The sequence below is a fragment of the Periophthalmus magnuspinnatus genome, chromosome 6 (genome assembly GCF_009829125.3).
Source record: "Periophthalmus magnuspinnatus isolate fPerMag1 chromosome 6, fPerMag1.2.pri, whole genome shotgun sequence".
Classification (NCBI taxonomy): Eukaryota; Metazoa; Chordata; class Actinopteri; order Gobiiformes; family Gobiidae; genus Periophthalmus; species Periophthalmus magnuspinnatus.
This window is the reverse complement of record NC_047131.1, coordinates 13,178,208-13,198,332: the sequence shown is the minus strand read 5'-3', so window position 1 is coordinate 13,198,332 and position 20,125 is coordinate 13,178,208. Positions and strand designations below refer to the sequence as shown.

The 20,125-nt window shown below is 41.1% G+C and overlaps 1 protein-coding gene across 1 annotated transcript in view; it reads left to right on the top strand.

Moving 5' to 3' along the window:
- Positions 1-20,125, top strand: part of vwf (von Willebrand factor) — a 36,606-nt gene that overhangs the window by 14,527 nt on the left and 1,954 nt on the right. Inside the window, exons 22-52 of the mRNA XM_033967991.2 lie at positions 370-516; positions 580-720; positions 1,129-1,227; positions 1,344-1,500; positions 2,144-2,311; positions 2,604-2,739; positions 2,805-3,114; positions 3,958-5,089; positions 5,171-5,275; positions 5,596-5,739; positions 6,190-6,333; positions 6,415-6,579; positions 6,650-6,696; positions 7,093-7,270; positions 8,221-8,462; positions 8,955-9,144; positions 9,982-10,335; positions 12,745-12,968; positions 13,654-13,756; positions 13,831-13,902; positions 13,992-14,096; positions 14,446-14,651; positions 15,040-15,189; positions 15,518-15,634; positions 16,124-16,304; positions 16,807-16,847; positions 16,924-17,040; positions 17,911-18,009; positions 18,675-18,803; positions 19,386-19,425; positions 19,940-20,037. Coding sequence (XP_033823882.1) covers positions 370-516; positions 580-720; positions 1,129-1,227; positions 1,344-1,500; positions 2,144-2,311; positions 2,604-2,739; positions 2,805-3,114; positions 3,958-5,089; positions 5,171-5,275; positions 5,596-5,739; positions 6,190-6,333; positions 6,415-6,579; positions 6,650-6,696; positions 7,093-7,270; positions 8,221-8,462; positions 8,955-9,144; positions 9,982-10,335; positions 12,745-12,968; positions 13,654-13,756; positions 13,831-13,902; positions 13,992-14,096; positions 14,446-14,651; positions 15,040-15,189; positions 15,518-15,634; positions 16,124-16,304; positions 16,807-16,847; positions 16,924-17,040; positions 17,911-18,009; positions 18,675-18,803; positions 19,386-19,425; positions 19,940-20,037 — 5,541 coding nt within the window. The remainder of the gene's footprint in view (positions 1-369; positions 517-579; positions 721-1,128; positions 1,228-1,343; positions 1,501-2,143; positions 2,312-2,603; positions 2,740-2,804; positions 3,115-3,957; positions 5,090-5,170; positions 5,276-5,595; positions 5,740-6,189; positions 6,334-6,414; positions 6,580-6,649; positions 6,697-7,092; positions 7,271-8,220; positions 8,463-8,954; positions 9,145-9,981; positions 10,336-12,744; positions 12,969-13,653; positions 13,757-13,830; positions 13,903-13,991; positions 14,097-14,445; positions 14,652-15,039; positions 15,190-15,517; positions 15,635-16,123; positions 16,305-16,806; positions 16,848-16,923; positions 17,041-17,910; positions 18,010-18,674; positions 18,804-19,385; positions 19,426-19,939; positions 20,038-20,125) is intronic.

Sequence of the window (20,125 nt, the reverse complement as noted above, 5' to 3'; positions counted from 1 at the left end):
GGTCTACTAATGATTATTATATATGTATAAATATAAACCCAGAGGTAACCATATGAATATAAAAACAAATGTATTTCTTCTGTATTGTATAATTATTTGAAATTGTTGTGTTTTCTCTTGTTGTGTATATTGTTATTTATATGTGGAATTAGGCAGGCATAAATAAGCTTAGCTTCAGCCAATGCCTTTCAGTCACAATGAATGGATTCTGTGTGCGTGACTGTGACATTGTTTTGTTTGTTTTTCTGTGTGTGTCTGAATTAACTAACTAATTAACTAAACATGCACATGGCATAAAACAACAACATAATATCATATCAGCAATACTCAGCATTTCCTGTTTTTTCTGCACCTATATATTTTTTCTAGGTGAAAATGAAGAAGCCAGTACTGCTCGACTCCCAGGTTCAGGTAGTTCGGTCGGGTCACTCCTACACTGTGCTCCTGGGAAAGCACATCTTTCTCAGTTGGGACAGAGGAACTCACCTGCGCGTCCATGTCTCCGCTGTGTACAGGGTAATCATTATATAATCTTGTGACTGTTAAATGGATGACTCTAACCTAAGTGTGTGTGAGCAGGGAAAAGTGTGTGGCCTGTGTGGAAACTATGATGGATACGTGAACAATGACCTGATGAGCAGTAACAAGCAGCTGGAGGTAGACGCACCGCACTTTGGCAACTCCTGGAAAGTGGTGCCCAGCTGTGCCGATGTAACTCAGGTCTGAAAAAGTACATGTACATGGATGTAGTGTCTGGGAGATATATATATATATATATATATATATATATATATATATATATATATATATATATATATATATATATATATATATATATATATATATATATATATATATATATATATATATATATATATATTTATTTATTTATTTATTTTTTAGGGGGGCGATAAATATTATTCCATCAGCCCACATTGCAATATATTGATATTTTGGCGATATATTGCGTAGTCTTATTACAAGCCTACTAAAGGAAACTGCTGTTCTGTTGCAAATCGATGGCCTGAGACATTTTACCCTGAATGCGTTAGTAAGACAGTAGACAGACTTGTGAGTTACATTACCCCACATACCTGGCTTCACTTCATTTTCTTTATGTACATTCAGGTACCTGTCCCCTGCAATGACAACATGGTCAAGCTGGTCACAGTGGAACAGTCCTGCCGTGTCCTTACTGGCCCCATCTTTAAAGAATGCAATAGTCAGGTGATTTTCAGAAATACTTGATACCTTCTGGATACCATTTGGCTACACGTTCAGTTCAATCCATGTGCTATGGAGGACATTGCAACTGTACAATCACCTTTATTCATTGTCATCAGATTGATGCAGAGCCCTATGTGGATATGTGCATAGAAGCGGCGTGCTCATGTCCCTCTGTGGGAGACTGTGCTTGTTTCTGTGACGTGGTGGCAGCCTATGCTCTGGCCTGCTCAGAACAAGGCCTGTCTGTCAGCTGGAGATCCAATCAGCTGTGTCGTGAGTATTTACACGTACTCAAAACCTGGGTAATTGATGTATATTTATAATTGATTCATTATAAATATATAATATTCCCCCCAATGCCCTTTGATGCATTTGGTGAAGTTTATAATTTTACTTCTTGGTTGGGCAGTGGAGGTAATACCTGTTACCTCACAAAACTCGTCTTATCTAATCAATAGTTATTATTTGACAATCAAAATGATAGAACAATTTCCTTAAATAGATGTTTAAACTATGTGTAATTTCAAATTGTCCCTGTGTATTGGATATAATTTTTTTTTTTTTACTTTTTTTATACTGTTGACATCGATAGAGAGGTTCATTTTTAGAATTCTACTACTACTACTACTTCATGTTATTTTCAACTTTTTTACTTTTCTTCACTTACATCTACTTTAGGCCAGATTAAAACTAAAGTTTAAAAAACAAAATTTACCACAGGTGCTATCCCGCCAAACAAAGTAAGAATTAGAAAAACACTGCACTTGAAGTATGTGAACTTATATAATATGTATTTATAATATGTAGACATGTCAAAAATATTATATGGAGAAATCAAAATGTATTGTAAAATGTAAAATCTATTTAGCAAGCTTTCATAATCAATAAAAAATCACTGCGTTTATATTTCCTGAAGCTTTGAGCTGTGAGGACCTGAACCCCAAGAGCGCTGACACAGGGGAGGAGTTATGTCAGTGGAGGTACAATGCCTGTGGTCCTGCCTGTCCGATCAGCTGCCAGCATCCAGAGCCCCTGCACTGCTCCCTCACCTGTGTGGAAGGATGCCATGTCCACTGTCCTCCAGGTACCAAAAACCTACTCTTAGGTCCAATCTCAAATTCTCTTAGCCCTTTGACTTAACCCCTTTACTTTGTGTGTTGACGAGAAGCAAATGGGTATCCCAATTCTCTTTAGCAGGTAGCAAAAGGTAGAGTTAAGGCAAAGGGCTGTATACCCCTTAGTTAAAAAAATGTTTGATAAACAGCAGACTGGAGCTAGTTAGGCAAATTGTTCATTCTATTACTCAGTACAAATATAATCTTTATGTCTGAAATTCTAAAAGGCCAAGGTGATTTACAGGCTGTTATTTGTTGCAGGCCAGTTGTTGGATGAAGTGCTGCTGCGCTGTGTGGAGCCCTCTCAATGTCAGGTGTGTGTCCATGACGGTCAAACTATCTCCCATGGGACCAAAATACTCCTCAACCAGGAAGACCCAGACAAGTGCAAGATATGGTAATTCTACATAGAACATGTATTATGATCTAGAAAGCATGTCAATTCATCTTTCTTCTATTTAGTGATTGTGAATCCAACACCCTGCACTGTGAGGACTGTGCCTCCTCCGTCTCTCTTACCACCCCTGCCCCCACGCACCCTTGGGTGACACAGAGCACCCTGCTCTACAGTACACTGATGCCTGAAGGGAACTGTGACAGGGCCATGGACCTGGCCTTCCTGCTGGACGGGTCAGAGGCCCTGAGTGAGGAGGAGTTCCAGGTGACCAAAGACTTCATCCTGGGAGTGGTGGAACGCTTCCGGATGGGCTCAGCGCACACCCGAGCTACTGTGCTGCTCTACCACTCTGGAGTCAAAACATATGACCTGCAGGTGAGGGGGGATGTAGTACAATATGCTAAACTGTAGCATTTGGCTTAACCAATGTTAGTATTACATAAACAGTATATAATATAGTATATAGTAATTAGCACCTGTAGCATAGTATTTTGCCCCTTTAAAAGTGGTGATAACAATATGAAATTCCATTTTCCAAAACAAATTTTGAATTATACATACATTTCAAACTGAAGTTTGATATTAATATCTCAACACTGATTTTGATATCACAATAAAAAACACACAGTGATGTACCAGTCTCATGAACCTCAGGCTCCTGTACTACATCACAGGTAAATAATAATCTATTCAGTTTTACCATGGTCATGCTAAAAGAGTTATTTTTACAATATAGATACCTGCTCAAATGAGTATCAAGTTTCAATTTCTGGATCTATGTGACCCAGATAATGCAAATGGATGCCTTACTCACAATTTTACAGCTACTTTGTATCTTTACAATTAGAAGTCATCTTCTTGAGTAGACCTCCCTTATAATAAGTTGGCATGGTTGTTGGGTTTGAGATGACCTCACACTATTCTTATCACAACAGAAATTGGGAGCTGAAAAAGTTACCATTAATATTATGTTGATTATTGGTGTAAAATTTTGTATTTTTCCTTTGGCATATAAATGGCTTACATATGGCTTATAAAATTCCACTGGCCTAGTCACACAGGAAAACTGACTCCCTCATCTGGGAGTATGACATTATCACATTCTCAGATTAGAAACTGCTTCATGATGGTTTGACTTTATATACTCCAACTGCACAGTGGTTTCTCTTTCTGGCACAAGAAAAGATTGACTGATCACACCACTCTCTGTGTTTGCAGGTTCAGAAGTGGCTGTTTAAGAAGACCGTCCGTGAGCTCCACTACACCGGAGGAGACGCAGCGTTCCTGGACGAGGCCATCAAGTACCTGGCCATCAACATCTACGACAAGAACAAGCGCGAGCATGCGGGTCGCGTCGCCATCATCCTGACAGCCAGTGAGAACCCCCGATCCATGCGCGCCATTCTCAAGTTGCTCCGCCGCAAATCCATCACCACTCTAACTGTGGCATTGGGCCCTGGTGTGGATATGGCACAGATCAACGAAATCACCAAAGTCAGTCCAGATAATAGAGCCTATATTCTCAGCAGCACAGGGGAACTCAATGACCGACTGTTAGAAGTTACCGATTACCTTTGCACTCTAGGACTTGAACCTGAAGTAGACAAACCAAAAACTACTCTTACTACTACTACTACTACTACTACTACTTCTGCCACTACTACTACTACTGCTACTCCAAATCTCCCCAAAAGTTCCACCAAACCAGCTGCTTTCTCCCCAACCACCTCTCCCCTCTCTCCTCTCCCTCCAACCAAAGATCTCACATTCATCGTAGAAGGCTCAGATGCAGTAGGTGAAGCAAACTTCAACAAATCGCTAACATTTCTCGAAGAAGTGATCACTCAGCTCACACAGGAGAAAGAAGAGGTCATCCGCATTACCGTAATCCAATATTCAGTGACAGTGACTATTGAAATTAGTCACTGGGAGATCAGATGGCATAAGCAAAGACTTGTAGAGAGGTTGAGGGAGATTCGCTGGAGAGGGGGAAATAAGACCAACACAGGGGCTGCAGTTACAACAGTTTTACAGCAGATGGCGACAGCTCCTCCAACTGGACCCACATCTCCTCCGCAACTGGTGTTTCTAGTTACGGAAAACCCCCCGACTGACATTATACCTCGCCCGACCCACAATACACAAACGCATTTCTACCCTATAGGAGTTGGGCCAAAAGTCAAGGAAATGGACTTGTTCCCTCTCAGCTCTCCACAGCGCCCCCTGATGGTAGAGCACTATTTTAACCTCACAAACATAGTCCATCACGTGATCAATATTACAAAGACTACAATCTTGCCACGCTCTCCGACCCTCCCTCCTCTGGTTCTGCCCACGCTGCCCCCTTCAGGTGCAGTACAGTACTTACTGCAGACATCAGGCTGGCTGTTCACTGTGTACTTATGTGTACTTGTACTCTATCGTTGTTTAGTGCCATGTGACAAGCCCATGGACATTCTGTTCTTGTTAAAGGCAGGGGAGCAGTTAACAGATGCGAAAACCTTTGTCAAAACCTTCATCATGAATGCTAAAATAGGTATGGTTATATCTATCTTTTAAATGTAATATGGGCCCTTTAAAAGTTAAAGGTGTCCTATGTAACTTTTTTCTAAAGAGACAGGTACTGATACCCAGATACCAATCAGAAAAAAAGTAACATATTGTACCTTTAACTTTTGTCAGACTCTAATGTTTCTGAATCAGTTTGCTTTCAGGGTTTAGATCTGGTTGAGTGCACTGGAGACAAAACATTCTTACAGATAAAATGTTTGCATGTGATTCTTTGTATTACATTAAGTTTGAAGTACTGCTTAAAGACAATAAATGGACTGGTTGAATGCTCTTTTGTTTTGACAGGACCAAAGGACACACAAATTGGTGTAATACAGTACGGTGAGAAAAACACAGCAGAAATAACCTGGAAACAGGAGCAGAGCAGAGAGGAGCTCCTAAGCCTGGTGGACAGAGTTCCCAGCAGGACCCCCGCACCTCCACAACTCGGTATTTTCTTCTACTGAAGAAATACATTAATTAGGGGTGTCATAATAGCTACTTCCATGACCATCTTTATTTAATCATCTAAAGCAAAAACTTTTTTTCACTGAGGACCACATATCTAAATGTATTCGAAGCAGAGGGCCACAGACAGTAGGTAATTACAGTCACCTGCATGCTTCCATGGAAACAGAAAGTTAAATCCATACTTTGCAACATTCAGAACCTTTTTGAGGTCATAGTAGTAATTATAGACGAATACTTATACAATATCTCCAAAAGAACACGTGATAAAATTCTTACAATTACTTTCTAAACTCTTGCCATACAGTGATGCCTGTAATCTTTTGCAATACCTCTAAATGAATCAATCCTTATAAGAGTATAATAATAATAATGTATATCATATTCAGAAATAAATCTTTACATGCACAGTTGACACTTTTGACTCTTCAGGTGCAGCTTTGCGGTTTGCCATACAGACCTCCCTCTCCCCAGCCAGCGGAGGCAGAGCTGGGGCGGCTAAGATTGTTGTCATGGTGATCCTAGACAAATCCACTGATGACGTCAAAGAAGCGGCTAACGAAGCTCTCGCTGCTGGTGAGTACTTGCTGGATACCTTCCCTCTCCTCTCATGTTTTTAATCTGGTTTTATTGGCTTGTGATTTCTCTTCCTGTTAGGTGTGTCTATGTTTCCTATTGGGGTGGGGCCAGGATATGACAGGGCGGAGCTCAGCATGCTGGGTCACCATGGTACCCAGGACAACAGCCTCCACCTGAGCAGCATGGACCAGCTGCTGTTGCTGCTGACGCTGGATCATGGCTACACAGAGAGGATGTGCAGAGGTGCATGCGACTTATATCCTGAAGTTATGAGTCATGTGACTTTCAGGCTAATGCTATGTTTGTGTTTTAGCTGGTCCACCAGGAATGTGTGTAGATGATAATGGAACTGAAAGAAAGGTTTGTATTAATATTAGAACTTTTTCTGTATTAATAAGAATAAGATTTTCAAAAAAAATATTCTGAAGAATATATATGAAGATTTAACATTTAAAACACAAATTTAAAATAAATTCCCATCTCAGTATCTCTCCAAAGCAATATAGAAGTTTATGTCATTTGAAACTAGATTGTCCTAAAAAACTGTCATCATCTTGCATTTGCTTTTCTGAAATCTAGTAATTTGTCTTGTGCTGCCTGATGTAAAAATACTGCCTTTTGTTACAATTTGGAGACCATAAATCAAGAAAACTCAAAGTAAAATTTTTTGCATCTTCTGCTGACACATGAGTTTTCTTAATTGTATATAATATTATGCAATACTTCTGTTATTCCTTACAACCTACCTCCCTGTAGCCTGGAGAGTTGTGGCTGCTGGAGGATGGCTGCCATTCACTCCTGTGTCACCCCAGTGGAGCAGTCACCGTGCAGAGCCACAAAGTCAGCTGTGACAGCATGGAGCCCCCGGCCTGTACCAACAACATGCCTGCAGTCAGGGTCCAGGAGACATGCAACTGCCACTGGGAATGCCCATGTAGGTCTAATATGTGTAATTCACTATCATACTCATCTCCTCTCATAATCTACTTCAAAGTTATGAACACAGAAAGCTGTGCCATCTTCTTCCGCTTTAGTCTGTGGCAGAAGCAGTAGTCTGAGCAGGGAGGCCTAGTCTTCCCTCACCCCAGACACTTGCCTCAGCTCTTCCAAAGGGATCCTGAGGCGTTCCCAATCCAGCTGAGAGACATAGTCCCTCCTGCATGTCTTAGGTCTTGCGTGGAACAGCTGACCTCCTGGACATCTTCCTGGACACCCTGTTGAGGTGTCCAGGAGTCATCCGGAACAGATGACCGAGCCACCTCAGCTGACTCCTCTCCACATGGAGAAGCAGCAGCTCTACTCCGAGCTCCTCGCGTGTGACTGAGCTCCTCACCCTATCTCTAAGGGAGTTCACAGCCACCCTGTAGAGGAAACTAATTTTGGCCGCTTGTATCCATGATCTTGTCCTTTCAGTCATTACTTAAAGCTCATGACCATAGGTGAGTGTAGGAGCATAGACTGAGTGGTAAATCGAGAGCTTTGCCTTTCAGCTCAGCTCCTTCTTCACCACAACGGTTCAATACAATGACCGAATCACTGCAGACGCCACATCGATCTGTCTGTCAGTCACACTCCTCCTCCCTCTCTTATGAGCAAGATCCAAGATACTTGATTTCTTCCACATATTTTACTTTTTACTAAACTTGAGAGCCAACTAGAACACAAAATTATCTCACTCAGTCCAATATATGTCTATCTCTGATTCCAGTGATTTTGATAGTCCTGGGAGTTTTAGTGCATGAAGCAGTGCAAGAGAACACACTTGTTGGGTCTTGGGTTCTTCCAAACTACAACTACAACATAAAGTTGTATTGGCACAGACTTAATTGTGGGTACAAGTATTTGTGTATGACTCTGTTAATGCTAGTTTTGATGTGTTTCTAGGCATGTGCATGGGCAGCTCGACCAACCACGTGGTGAGGTTTGATGGCCTGGCTCTTCGGTTGGACAGTGAGGGCCTTTGCTCCTACACCCTCCTAACCGTGAAAAAGAGTCTGGGTGATTCGTCTGAGGTGAAACTACATAACGGACCCTGCAGCCACCCCTCTGAGTACAATCAAGTCTGCATGAAAGCCATAGAAGTCATCCATGGACCTCACACCATCATACTGAAAGATGATATGACGGTAATGCTATTACTAGACAATTCTATTACCGGACAAGGACAATATGCAGCATTATTAGCTTAAACGTCATTTTGGTCTAAACTGGGGAAGTCTAGGAACTCTTTGCTGAGTTTTACTCAATCCTAGTAGCCAGTTGACATGCGTCAAGAATAAAACAATATGGGTTTTTTGTTGCTTGTTAGCAACTATTAATAACATGTTTTTGTGGAACAATATACCCATTCCTCACTCATGTTCTTATGGTTGCCTTAAATTATTAAATAATAATTTCAGATTAAATAAAACAATTTATTGAGGCTGTATCATAAAATAATTTATTTCAGTAACATTATAGAAAGAAAGTGGAAATTTCTCTTTTTCTTCTGTAGTTGTACATTTTTTCTTTAGACATTCTATTGTAAATGCATTTAAAGAACTAACCAATATGGCTGAGAATATTATGCTTTCAATACAAACACCTGTCTGTATTTGATGTTACTGTGTTGTGGGCAGGCTCTGATGGGGCGTGAGGAGCTGGCTCTGCCTTGGAGACATGCTGGGCTGGAGCTGGTGCGCTATGGGGGCATCATGCTGCAGCTGAAGTCAGACCACGGCTACACTCTGACCTTTACTCCTCACAGCAACGAGTTCACCATCACTATGCTTAGCTCCAGTGCAGCCGGGCCCACCAATGGACTCTGCGGTAAGACCCCTCCACACTACCTACACCTCAGCATCTGCAGCCAATCATTAATTAGTGCTAGTGCAGCCTCTGGAGCTCAATGAGTGAATTCTGCAGGCTCTGAGCTTTCACATGAGGCATGGCCTGTTCATATACTGACAATAAGAAAAACGTGTCTCTGCAGGTTAAGGCACTGGCAACCCAGGTTCAGTTGTGACTGTAGTGCCCTTATTAAAATTGTGAAGGCTACATTCTGCTTCTATAATTTCTCTCATTGATCAGTCAGCTGCAGTAGCCATGTTAAATGTGTTATTTTTTCTACATGCTCTATAAACTTCTACTTAAAACTTGTTCTGACATGTATTAGTTTAACAGTTCAGATTTCATTCTACTGCTTCCAACTGTCAACAGGGAAAAAGGGGTCAGGACATTTTCACTACAAATTTGAATTGTGTTTTCTGATGAAGGTGTTGAAGGTGGGGGGGTCTGTCTTTCTTTAGTATCAATATATTTTATATTTGAAGTTCAGTTTCAGTATATCATGTATCATGTATTACTTCAAATCATGTGGGAGGTAGGGTTGTCAAAAGTTTCAAAAAACAGATACTAATCTATAATAAAAATAGTACTGAAAGTACTCATTTAAGTAAGTATCAATACTGAGAAAAATCACATCTAATCTATCTTTATCACAATTTGATAAAATTTTACTTGTACAGTTTCATCTTGAGTTTTTAAAATCATCATTAGGGTATCAAAATCAGTGTAGAGTATTGAGTCTATTCTTTAGTATTGAAATTGGGTTTGACATTTTAGTGTCATGACATCCATCTGTCCTTCTATCTATTCACCTTTCAGGGGCTTGTGGAGAGGAGCAAGCCAACCACCTCCACCTGCGTAACGGCAGCCTGACCTCAGACCACTCGGCCTTCATGTGGGACTGGAGCAGCTCTGGAGGTGTGGAGGGCGATGAGGGTGTCTGCGTGCCCAGGAAGAGGCTCCTGTGTGGCCTGGGAGTCTCAATGGGCTGTCAAGCTCTCCGCTCTGAGGTGTTTGCTCCGTGTCACAGCGTGGTCCCAGTGCAGCTGTTCCTGTCCCGCTGTGAGGAGCAGGTGTGTGAGCAGTCGGACGTGTGTGAGGTGCTGACAGCCTACGCTCAGATGTGCAGGCAGAATGGGGCCTGTGTGCACTGGAGGGGCCCCCACCTGTGCCGTGAGTCTGCACTACATAGCATCAAGAGTCAAATATGAAATCATGTGTAGATCTGTGCTCTTAATGGGAGCAAGACAGTGTCACTCAGAGGGAGCTGATGACTTTATAGTGACACATGATAGGAAATATTAGATCAATTTTCATTCACAGACATTAAAATACTATGAGTGAGGAACATGTTTTAGTTTGAGTCTAAATTTTAATATCATCCCATCCCTAGTGACCAAGCTCCTCACCCTAGAGCGCCCAGTCACCCTGTGGAGGAAACTCATTTTGACCGCTTGTATCCGCGATCTTGTCCTTTTGGGAGCTTTCCTTTCGACTCAGCTCTTTCTCTACCACGACAGTCCGATACAGCGACCGCATCACTGCAAACGCTGCACCAATCCGCCTGTCAATCTCACACTCCATCCTTCCCTCACTCGTGAACAAGACCCCGAGATACTTACACTTGAGGCAGGGACTCAACACCCACCTGGAGAAGGTAAGCCACCTTTTTCCGGTCGAGAACCATGTCCTCGGATTTGGAGGAGCTGATTCTCATCCCAGCTGCTTCACACTCAGCTGCAAATTGCCCCAGTACCTGCTGCAGGTCCTGGCTCAAAGAAGCCATCAACAACATCATCTGCAGACAGCAGAGATGAAATCCTGTGGTTCCCGAACCAGACACCTTCGGCCCTTGGCCACGCCTAGAAACTCTGCTCAAAAATACAATGGACCAGTGACAATGAGCAGCCCTGGTGGAGTCCAACATGCACTAGGAACAGGTCTGTCTTACTGCCGGCAATGGGAACACAGCTCCTGCTCTGGTCATACAGGAACTGGCCAGCCCTTAGCAAAGGGCACCGGACCCCATACAAGGGACAATGCCTTCTCCAGTGCCACAGGTTCGACTATCGGTTGGATTCTCCTCTCCCTGGAACAGACCTTACCGGGAAGGCTGAGGAGTGTGATTCCCCTGTAATTGGAACACACCCTCCGGTCTCCCTTCTTAAACAGAGGGATCACCACCCTGGTCTTCTTCAGCCAGGGTGATGGACAAGTCCCCAGTCTCTTTTTCCTCCTCGAAAGACGTGGTGGTGAGATTGAGGAGATCCTCAAATTATTCCTTCCACCGTCCGACAACATCCCCAGTCAAGGTCAGCAGCTCTCTCCCCCCACTGTAAACTGTGATGGTGAAGCACTGCTTCCCCCTCCTGAGGCGTCGGTTTGCCAGAATCTCTTTGAGGTTGTCAAATAGTCCTCCTCCATGGCCTCCCCAAACTCCTCCCAACCCACAGCCTCTGTGACTGCACGAGCCGCAGTACACTTGGGCCGCTGGTACTTGTCAGCTGCCTCAGGAGTCCCACAAGATAACAAGGCTCGATAGGACTCCTTCTTCAGCCTTACGGCATCCCTTACTTCCAGTGTCCACCACTGCATTCGGGGGTTGCCACTGCAACAAGCACCACAGACCTTACGACCACAGCAACGAGCAGCCGCATCGATAATAGAGGCAGAGAAGATGGTCCACTCGGAATCCATGTCCCCAGCCTCCCCTGGGATCTGTGAGAAGAAATCCCCCTGACAGAGGGCTCCTCCAGACGTTCTCAACAGACCCTCACAGTACACTTTGGCCTGCCATATCTGTCCTTCATCAGCGGTTCCAACTCGCCACCAGTAACAAAACATTGGACACAAAAAAATGACCTGTCAGAAGCTTCTGTATTAGTTATTACCTGAGAAAATGCTATGTAAAATGAACAGTTTATATTTTACAGTCTCAGTTTCCTTCATAATTAATGACATTAATGCATAATCTAAACAGCCTTTATCGTGACAAGAATACATTTAAGTTAGCTACAAGCCCTTTTATACATAATAATAAAATTGCATAATATATATTTTTATATATTGAGAGGAACCAGCTGAGGTGGCTCGGGCATCTGCTTAGGATGCCTCCTGGACGCCTCCCTAGGGAGGTGTTCTGGGCATGTCCCACCGGGAGGAGGCCCCGGGGAAGACCCAGGACACGCTGGAGGGACTACGTCTCTCGGCTGGCCTGGGAACGCCTTGGGGTCCCACCGGAGGAGCTGGAGGACGTGTCCGGGGTGAGGGAAGTCTGGGAGTCCCTGCTTAGACTGCTGCCCCCGCGACCCGGCCCCGGATAAAGCGGAAGAAGATGGATGGATGGATGGATGGATATTTTTATTCGTATGATTCTTTTTAGTATGACTGCCTAACTTTGTTCTTCACCAGCTTTAGGTGCGGAAATGTTTTAAATGCCACTATTATATGCCAATATATCTGTACTACCCACCTATATGTTATATAGGACTCTCCTGTTATCCAGGATAATTCAATCACAACAAATATTTTTAAAATCCTGACACATTGGGTGATATTTGATGACTTCTTTGATTGTGGCAGCGTTCCAGTGCCCCAGTCCGATGGAGTACCACGCGTGTCGGAGCGGCTGTGTGGAGGACTGCAGAAGTATACAGACTCTGGCAGAGGAGAGGAACTCGACCTCCTGTGTGGACACCCCCACTGAAGGTTGCTACTGTGCAGAGGGCATGGTCCTCCACCAGGGTGTGTGTGTGTCACCAGACAGCTGTACCCAGTGTGTGGACCAGCAGGGGCACACACATGCAGTAAGTCACTCTACTGCTCAGATAGTCTTCATAATAGGCCAATACAGTCCATGCCAACAGCAGCCATGGGACTCTGTGCTATGCTCACCTGATGTCAAACCATTTTAACAAGTTTGAAATTATGTGTGAAAACTGTTGAGGGCAGTTCAGGCTTCTTCCCTTCATCAGAAATATACATAGACTTGTGTGTTTTCATTTAAGTAGCTGTAAAGAACACAATTTGAATGTTAAATGCTAAAATTGTGTAATGTCAGTGCACTCTTTGCAGCAGAAATACACAGTTTATGACAAAACTGCAAATTTTCAGAACTTTTTTTTGCACTTTGAAGTCTATAATGTTTATTAAATTATTAATTAACAATATTAAAAACACTATTACATAATTTAATTCCTGAAATTGTTGCAGTTGTAATGTACATCATGCATGACTTAAACTGTTTGTTTTTTTAGTTTATTATTTTACAAATAAATATTAACAATTGTGGGATAGTAAGTTTTTGTACATCTGCAGTGTGCTGTGCTGATAGTAAAGTTTAACATATCTTCATATCTTATAGATGAACATTAATTGATACTATAGACAGTTCAATGAAAAAACACCTAGAAATATAGTTTAACTGTGTATTTTTTCTTTAATGTACTATAGCTGTTACCTGCCACACAAATAAATCTCCTTTCTCCTCAGTACATGCAGTCTTGGGTCCCAGAGGAGAATCCCTGCCTGATCTGTTTGTGTTTAGACCAGCAGCGTATCAACTGCACCGCCCGGCCCTGCAATGACATCAAAGGCACTTTCATCTCACTTTAAATCTGGTATTAATAAACATATGGGTGTGATTTTAATAATTGTCTCTGTTTGTAGCTCCTGTGTGTGGCCCATGTGAGATTCTGAGAGAGAAGAGGGAGTCCAAGTGTTGTCCAGAGTATGAGTGTGGTAAGGCTAATCACTCTACATGTACAGTATTTCTTTCTTTCCTATCTCTTTTAGTGCTGAATAATTATGTCTTTATTTTGACCATGTAGTTTGTGATCTAACAAATTGCTCGGCGCCTGAAGTGCCTCAATGTGAAGACGGTCAAATCTTAGTTTTGAAAAACCCCGGAGAATGTCAACCTGTGCATGAATGTGGTAAGAAGTTATTCTTTTACACTGGTGAGATAGATTAAAGGAATTCAGAATGATTTATACAGACAGAGATAGAGGGTCTGTCACCTACTTGCTTCCATGGATATGCTATTGCTATCTCCATGCAAACAAGCATGTGACACCGAAAGATCAACTTACAAGTCAGCTCTACGAAGAGGCGAGCTGCTTATAGTAAAATGCAGGGTTTTTCTATATAATTTTTTACATTGTAATGTAATTTTTATATATCTATAATCTATAATTGATTAAATGGAAGATTTTTTTTTTTTCATTATAACTTTTTTGCAGTGTAGGAAGCTTTTGAAACATTTTTAATTCTGCCTTTTCTTAGTCTGTAAAAAGGAGCAGTGTGATCTCCAGCCTCCTCCCACTTGTCCACCATACCGACAGCTGTCAGTCAAAAAAACCACATGCTGTGATGCGTTCGAGTGTAAATGTAAGTGTCAGAACTCCACGCGATCCTGTCCCACTGGCTTTATCACGTCTACCTCCACCAATGACTGCGGCTGCACTGTCACCACCTGTGAGCCAGACAAGGTGGGTGCACACATTTTAAACTTGCATTAACTTGCGTTGAAACCTTCTCTACATTGTCACAGATAAAACTCTCCTGCGCCGGACTCATTCTGCTGTCAAACTATGTTCACAATGAATGCATGGCTCTGTTAGCATAGCATTCATGGGAATAAGAACTCCAACTGTTTACTTTCTGTTAGTTAAGTCCCATTGCTGACAGTAGAGGGAGCTGCACCACCACCAGTAAATGCTTCACTTAAAATTGAGGTGTAAAATTTAAAGTATGTTTTCCAAATGACATTACTTTAAGTTAGAAAATGTGAAATATATGAATAATATATCAGCAGTGGTCAGGGGATAAAGTTTAGTATATGTTTTCCTTTGGTTGATCTTTCCTTTATCTCCTCAGGTGTGTGTAGTAGGTGCCCAGACTCACCCGGTGGGCAGTGAGTGGGAGGATGGCTGTACCAAGTGTGTGTGCACACAGCAGCAGGATGCCCACAGCTCCTTGTACGTGCCCCACTGTAGCCCGCGCACCTGTGACACCTCCTGCCCTCTGGTGAGAGACAAACAAAAAAACTCCCTATGTTATATACTGCAACAATATGACCAAAATTACTGCTCCATTATGGTAAAAAGCTGAGTGTAGTTTCACAAAGTTTAATTTAGAGTTTATTCTTTTAATTACAAGATTAATGAATCATCAGATCATTGCTCTAAATATGCCATTATCAATTTCAGAAGAATGGAATGAGGTATATATGGCCTTGCCATAATACCTCAAATATATCATTTAGCTCTTCAGTAGGACATACCCAGTAAAGCTACCATCTGTAAGTTTATTTGATTTAAAACAAAACACATGTAGAATTGCCTTTATTTTCCAGGGCTCCACATATGCTCCATCAGACAGTGAGTGCTGTGGAAAGTGTGTAACATCGAGCTGTGTGGTTTCACATGGAGAGATGAGAGGAGACACGCTGATAGGAGCTCAAATACGCTACGTACGTACAATATATGTGAAAGAGCATGTGACGGTATTCCTGTTTTCTAATTATGACTTGGCTTGGTGAGATAAGACCTGTGGTAAATATTTATCACAGTTTTACATCAGCTAAGTGTCAGAATGTCGAGAGTGTCAAAATGAATAAGAAAAGTATAAAAATACAGGAAGTAAAAGTGACGGAATACCACACAAGATTCCACCCCAAATGCAGTTTTACTCATAATTTGTGCACAAGGAAGGCATTTTTCCAGACCAGATAAACTACATAAATATCTTGAAATGAACATGTTAAATAGCGATAGAGAAATTTGTGTCTATGAATGTCATATGCACTTTAATGCCAGACTGTGGAACATTTCAGGCAAAGCTATAAAATTTCCGTAGACAAGCAGGTGTCAAACTCTCCATAATAAAAGTTACCCAATGCACCTTTCATGCTTTCACTGTCCTGAACATGAGCCTACCCAGTGCTTTCTGTGTGGAGCAGGTGGGCGAGGTGTGGCCTTCTCCTCTGGACCAGTGTGTCCTACAGGAGTGTGTGAAGGTCCACGAGCAGGTCTTTGTCACTGAGAAGAACGTCAGCTGCTCTGCCATGGACACTCCCTTCTGCCCCCTGGGGTCCGAGTTGCACTGTGCCAAGGAAGGATGCTGCCCCTTCTGTCACTGTGGTAACCACGGAAACAAAACACAGACAAAATTATGCAGTACCTACTATTGCTGTAGTCATGAAGAACTTTACACATATCACATATCACATATGTAAACTGAATCATCTTTGGTTGCGTTGAATTAAAATAACAATAGAATCTTCCACAGTATGGCACAAAATGTATCAGTGCCCATGGAAAATGTTACTAAGTATTTTAATTTTCTGTTTCTATGGAACCATCTAGGTAACGACCCATCTCTAGTTACATACTGTACCTTTAAATGAAATGTGTCATGAATTTTATTCACCACAGTGCATCACTGATCACTGGTGGCTTCTTACATTGATTTTCATGTATCACGTTGCAACTAAATTGATTCTCAATGTTTTGTTTCCTTTTTCCTGTGCAGTTTTTGCTTTTGTCCAGTAGAGGTCTCTCTCTCTCTCTCCTTAGATTCATCACCAGTCTGTTTTATGAGCAGTATAAAACCTGTCATAAATAAGATGTGTTTTCTTTGCAGTGCCTGTGGAGGCCTGTCTCTTCAATAACACATTGATTGGAGTGAGTTAAACATTGACATAGATTGGGTTCATAAACTCTGCATGATTGTGACTGTGTTTCTGTTGTTATTGTGCAGCCTGGAGAGCACCTGATGGTGGACCCGTGCACACACTGTGAATGTCAGGTGGAGACAGAGGCAGTGAGGAAGTTCAAACTGTCGTGTAAAAGAACCAGTTGCCCCGAGTGTCCCATGGTAACGCCTCTGTTAATTGTAACAGTAATATTTATGTAAAAGTGCTTGAAGAGCATACTCCAGATTTTTATCATTCTCTAATTTTAACTTAATTTGGTGGAATAGTTGTAAGTATTAAGTATAGTTTTACACAAATCAAGGTGAAATTTGTAGAGAAAAGTTGAAAATTTGAGGAGGTAGAGAATTCTAAAACATATTGACATCACATTAGGAAGAGTTCTATACAAAAGTCAGGCAAAATTTATATGCAAGAAACACATTTTTTCCTGATACTTTAAACTTTATTTCAACAAAATAATGTTTATTTGTATTTGTTACATTTTAAACCTAAAACATGAGCAAAGTGGGGAAAAGTTTGGAATTCATAATAAATTCTTGAATATAATTATCTTAACTGTGTTTTAGTCAAAAGAGTATCTTAACCTGTCAATCACACTTTAGTAATAGAAACAGGTTAATTGACTTTCTGTTTAAAACTACAGAATTGATATAGTCCACTTTTTCACAGTGGCATTACAACAAGTAGCAGGTTTTTAATTACCTGTATGTGTTTTCATTGTTGAAAATTTATGTGACATTTCAGCACCTTACAGGGTAGATGAAAACAAACCTCCAGAGTGTTCTATGTTAATACCAGTTTACTCAAACATGCATGAAGCAATCGAAATATAACTATGGGTAAGGTTATGACGATGGATCACTGTTATAACAAAGTTTAAAGCTCACAAAAGTTGATTTAGCATAATATTAGCCTTATAACCTCTGAGTAATACTTCACACGTGTCACTTGAAACAGTAAATGACTAACTAAGTGTATTTCTGGGATAATGGCTCTAATGTCCTCCTCTGTCCTCATGCTTCTCTGTGCAGGGGTATAGTTTGCAGAAGGAGGAGGGGGCGTGCTGTGGTCACTGTGTCGCCACCACCTGTTTTATACAGAAGACTGATGGAACTCTGAGCAGTCTGCCGGTACATATACACTGATCATACGCACTGATCATATGCACTGATCATATGCACTGATCATATGCACTGATCAAATGCACTGATCATATGCACTGATCAAATGCACTGATCATATACACTGATCATATACACTGATCATATACAGGCATCAGACTCTGAAGTTCGGATGTGGGATTGTGATATTGCGCTGTCAAAAATCAAATATTAAAAATTAAATCAGATACTTCTCTCCAGGATCTAAAATGCATAATGCGGTAAGAAAGTAGTGTACTATCATTGACCATGATCCTTTGCTCTGTTTCAATGCAGCCAAAAAACTGACTGAAGCATTAGTCTTACATAGCACTTTAGCCCAGGTGCTTTACAATTTTTCATTATTCATTCACTCCGTACTCGTTGACGGCAAGGCACTATTGTAGCCACAGCTTCCTTGGGGAAGTTGACAGAAGCAACACTGCCAATCGCTGTCATCTGCCCCTCACAATTAATCATGCATCACTTTAAGTACAAGGCTGGGTTGGATCAGAGGAGATCGGGTATGGCCGTAATATGACCATAATGATGAACTGCAGGCTTTTTAAAGTAGTAGTACATTATTGTCAAGATTTCAATATTGCTGTTACTATATTTGTGACACTCATTGACACACTTGATGACTCTACCTCCAGGTGAACTCCACCAGAGAGGAGGGCTGTAACCTGTACTCATGCAGCCTGAGCCCTCAAGGAGATCTGGTTGCTCAGGTCAAAGTGACCACCTGCCCTGCTTTTGACTCACAGGCCTGTCACGATCACGGGGTACAACTCTATTTAAGACAACACTGTTTACATTTTACCACTGTATAATCCTGCTAGATCTATTGTATTAACACAGTTCAGGTTGTGATTAGATTTGTTTTAGGATTCTGTTCAAAGTTTCAAACATGTCCAGGAAAATTGACAAAAACTGAAATATAAACTGACAAACTAATCACATTTCAGAACATGTTTGTACAGATCTAAACTACAGGGTAGCAGTTTTTATGCAGAATAAGACAGGATTTTTTAATTTTTTTTGTTGTGGAGGATATTATGGTACTTCAAAAATTGTAGTCTTTGCGATTTGTTAATTGCATCCATTCAAATTGTGATTCAATCTAGCGAGAAACATTATGAAAACGCTAATCATTAGGTCTAATATGTAAAATAAATCAAAAACATAGCAAATTATACCATAAACTAATACTAATAATAATTTACTGTTTTGAAATGTGCCTATGAATAAAATGTATTTTTTTGTAGTATCCTTGCACAAATCAACGTTAATATTTTAAATTCAAGTCATTTGAACTCATGTAGCCCTTTAGTTTGCAGTGACTAAGTAAATGATTTGTTCCTCAGGGTACGGTCAGTCCTCTTGGAGACAGCTGCTGTGAGACATGTGAGTAATTCTGATTCTTATATATAAATGGTACCTTAACCTTCACATTGTCAGAGGTGGTTAGTACTCAGTTACATTCACTTGAGAAATGGTACTTTTCAGAGTAGTTTTATTCTGATGCCTTACGTTTTACTTCAACTTGAGTAATATTTTGTTTGAAGTAATACTACTCTTGAGTTAAATTTTTCATTATTCTATAGTGACAAAAGTTTATGTTGACAATATTAAATGATTGGAACACTTGCTTTCCTTATTTTCATACATAATTGTTTTTGTTACTTATGTGTCTTGGTAAATATCAGAATCTGTGCACTATTTCATGTTTTCCTGTCCAATTACATTAACACATAAATTATAAATCAGTATAGTAGTGGTAGTTTCTCCAAATACTTTTTACTCTTACTTGATATTGTTTGGATCACTGCTTTTTTCTTCTACTTCAGTAATATGATTTAAACGTAACTTGAGTACAAATTTTGATTACTCTACCACATCTGAAAATTGTGTTTTGGAGGTGTGGAGCCAGAGTGCCAGAAGACCAAAGGAACCCTGAACTACATCAGAGTGGATGACTGTCAGTCAGAGCAACAGGTGGAGCTGCACTATTGTGAGGTGAGTCCATGCAACACACTGCCGTACACATGTTCCAGTACAACAATACCTGTAAACTAGTTGATGATCTGTGAGCACTGTTAGAGAA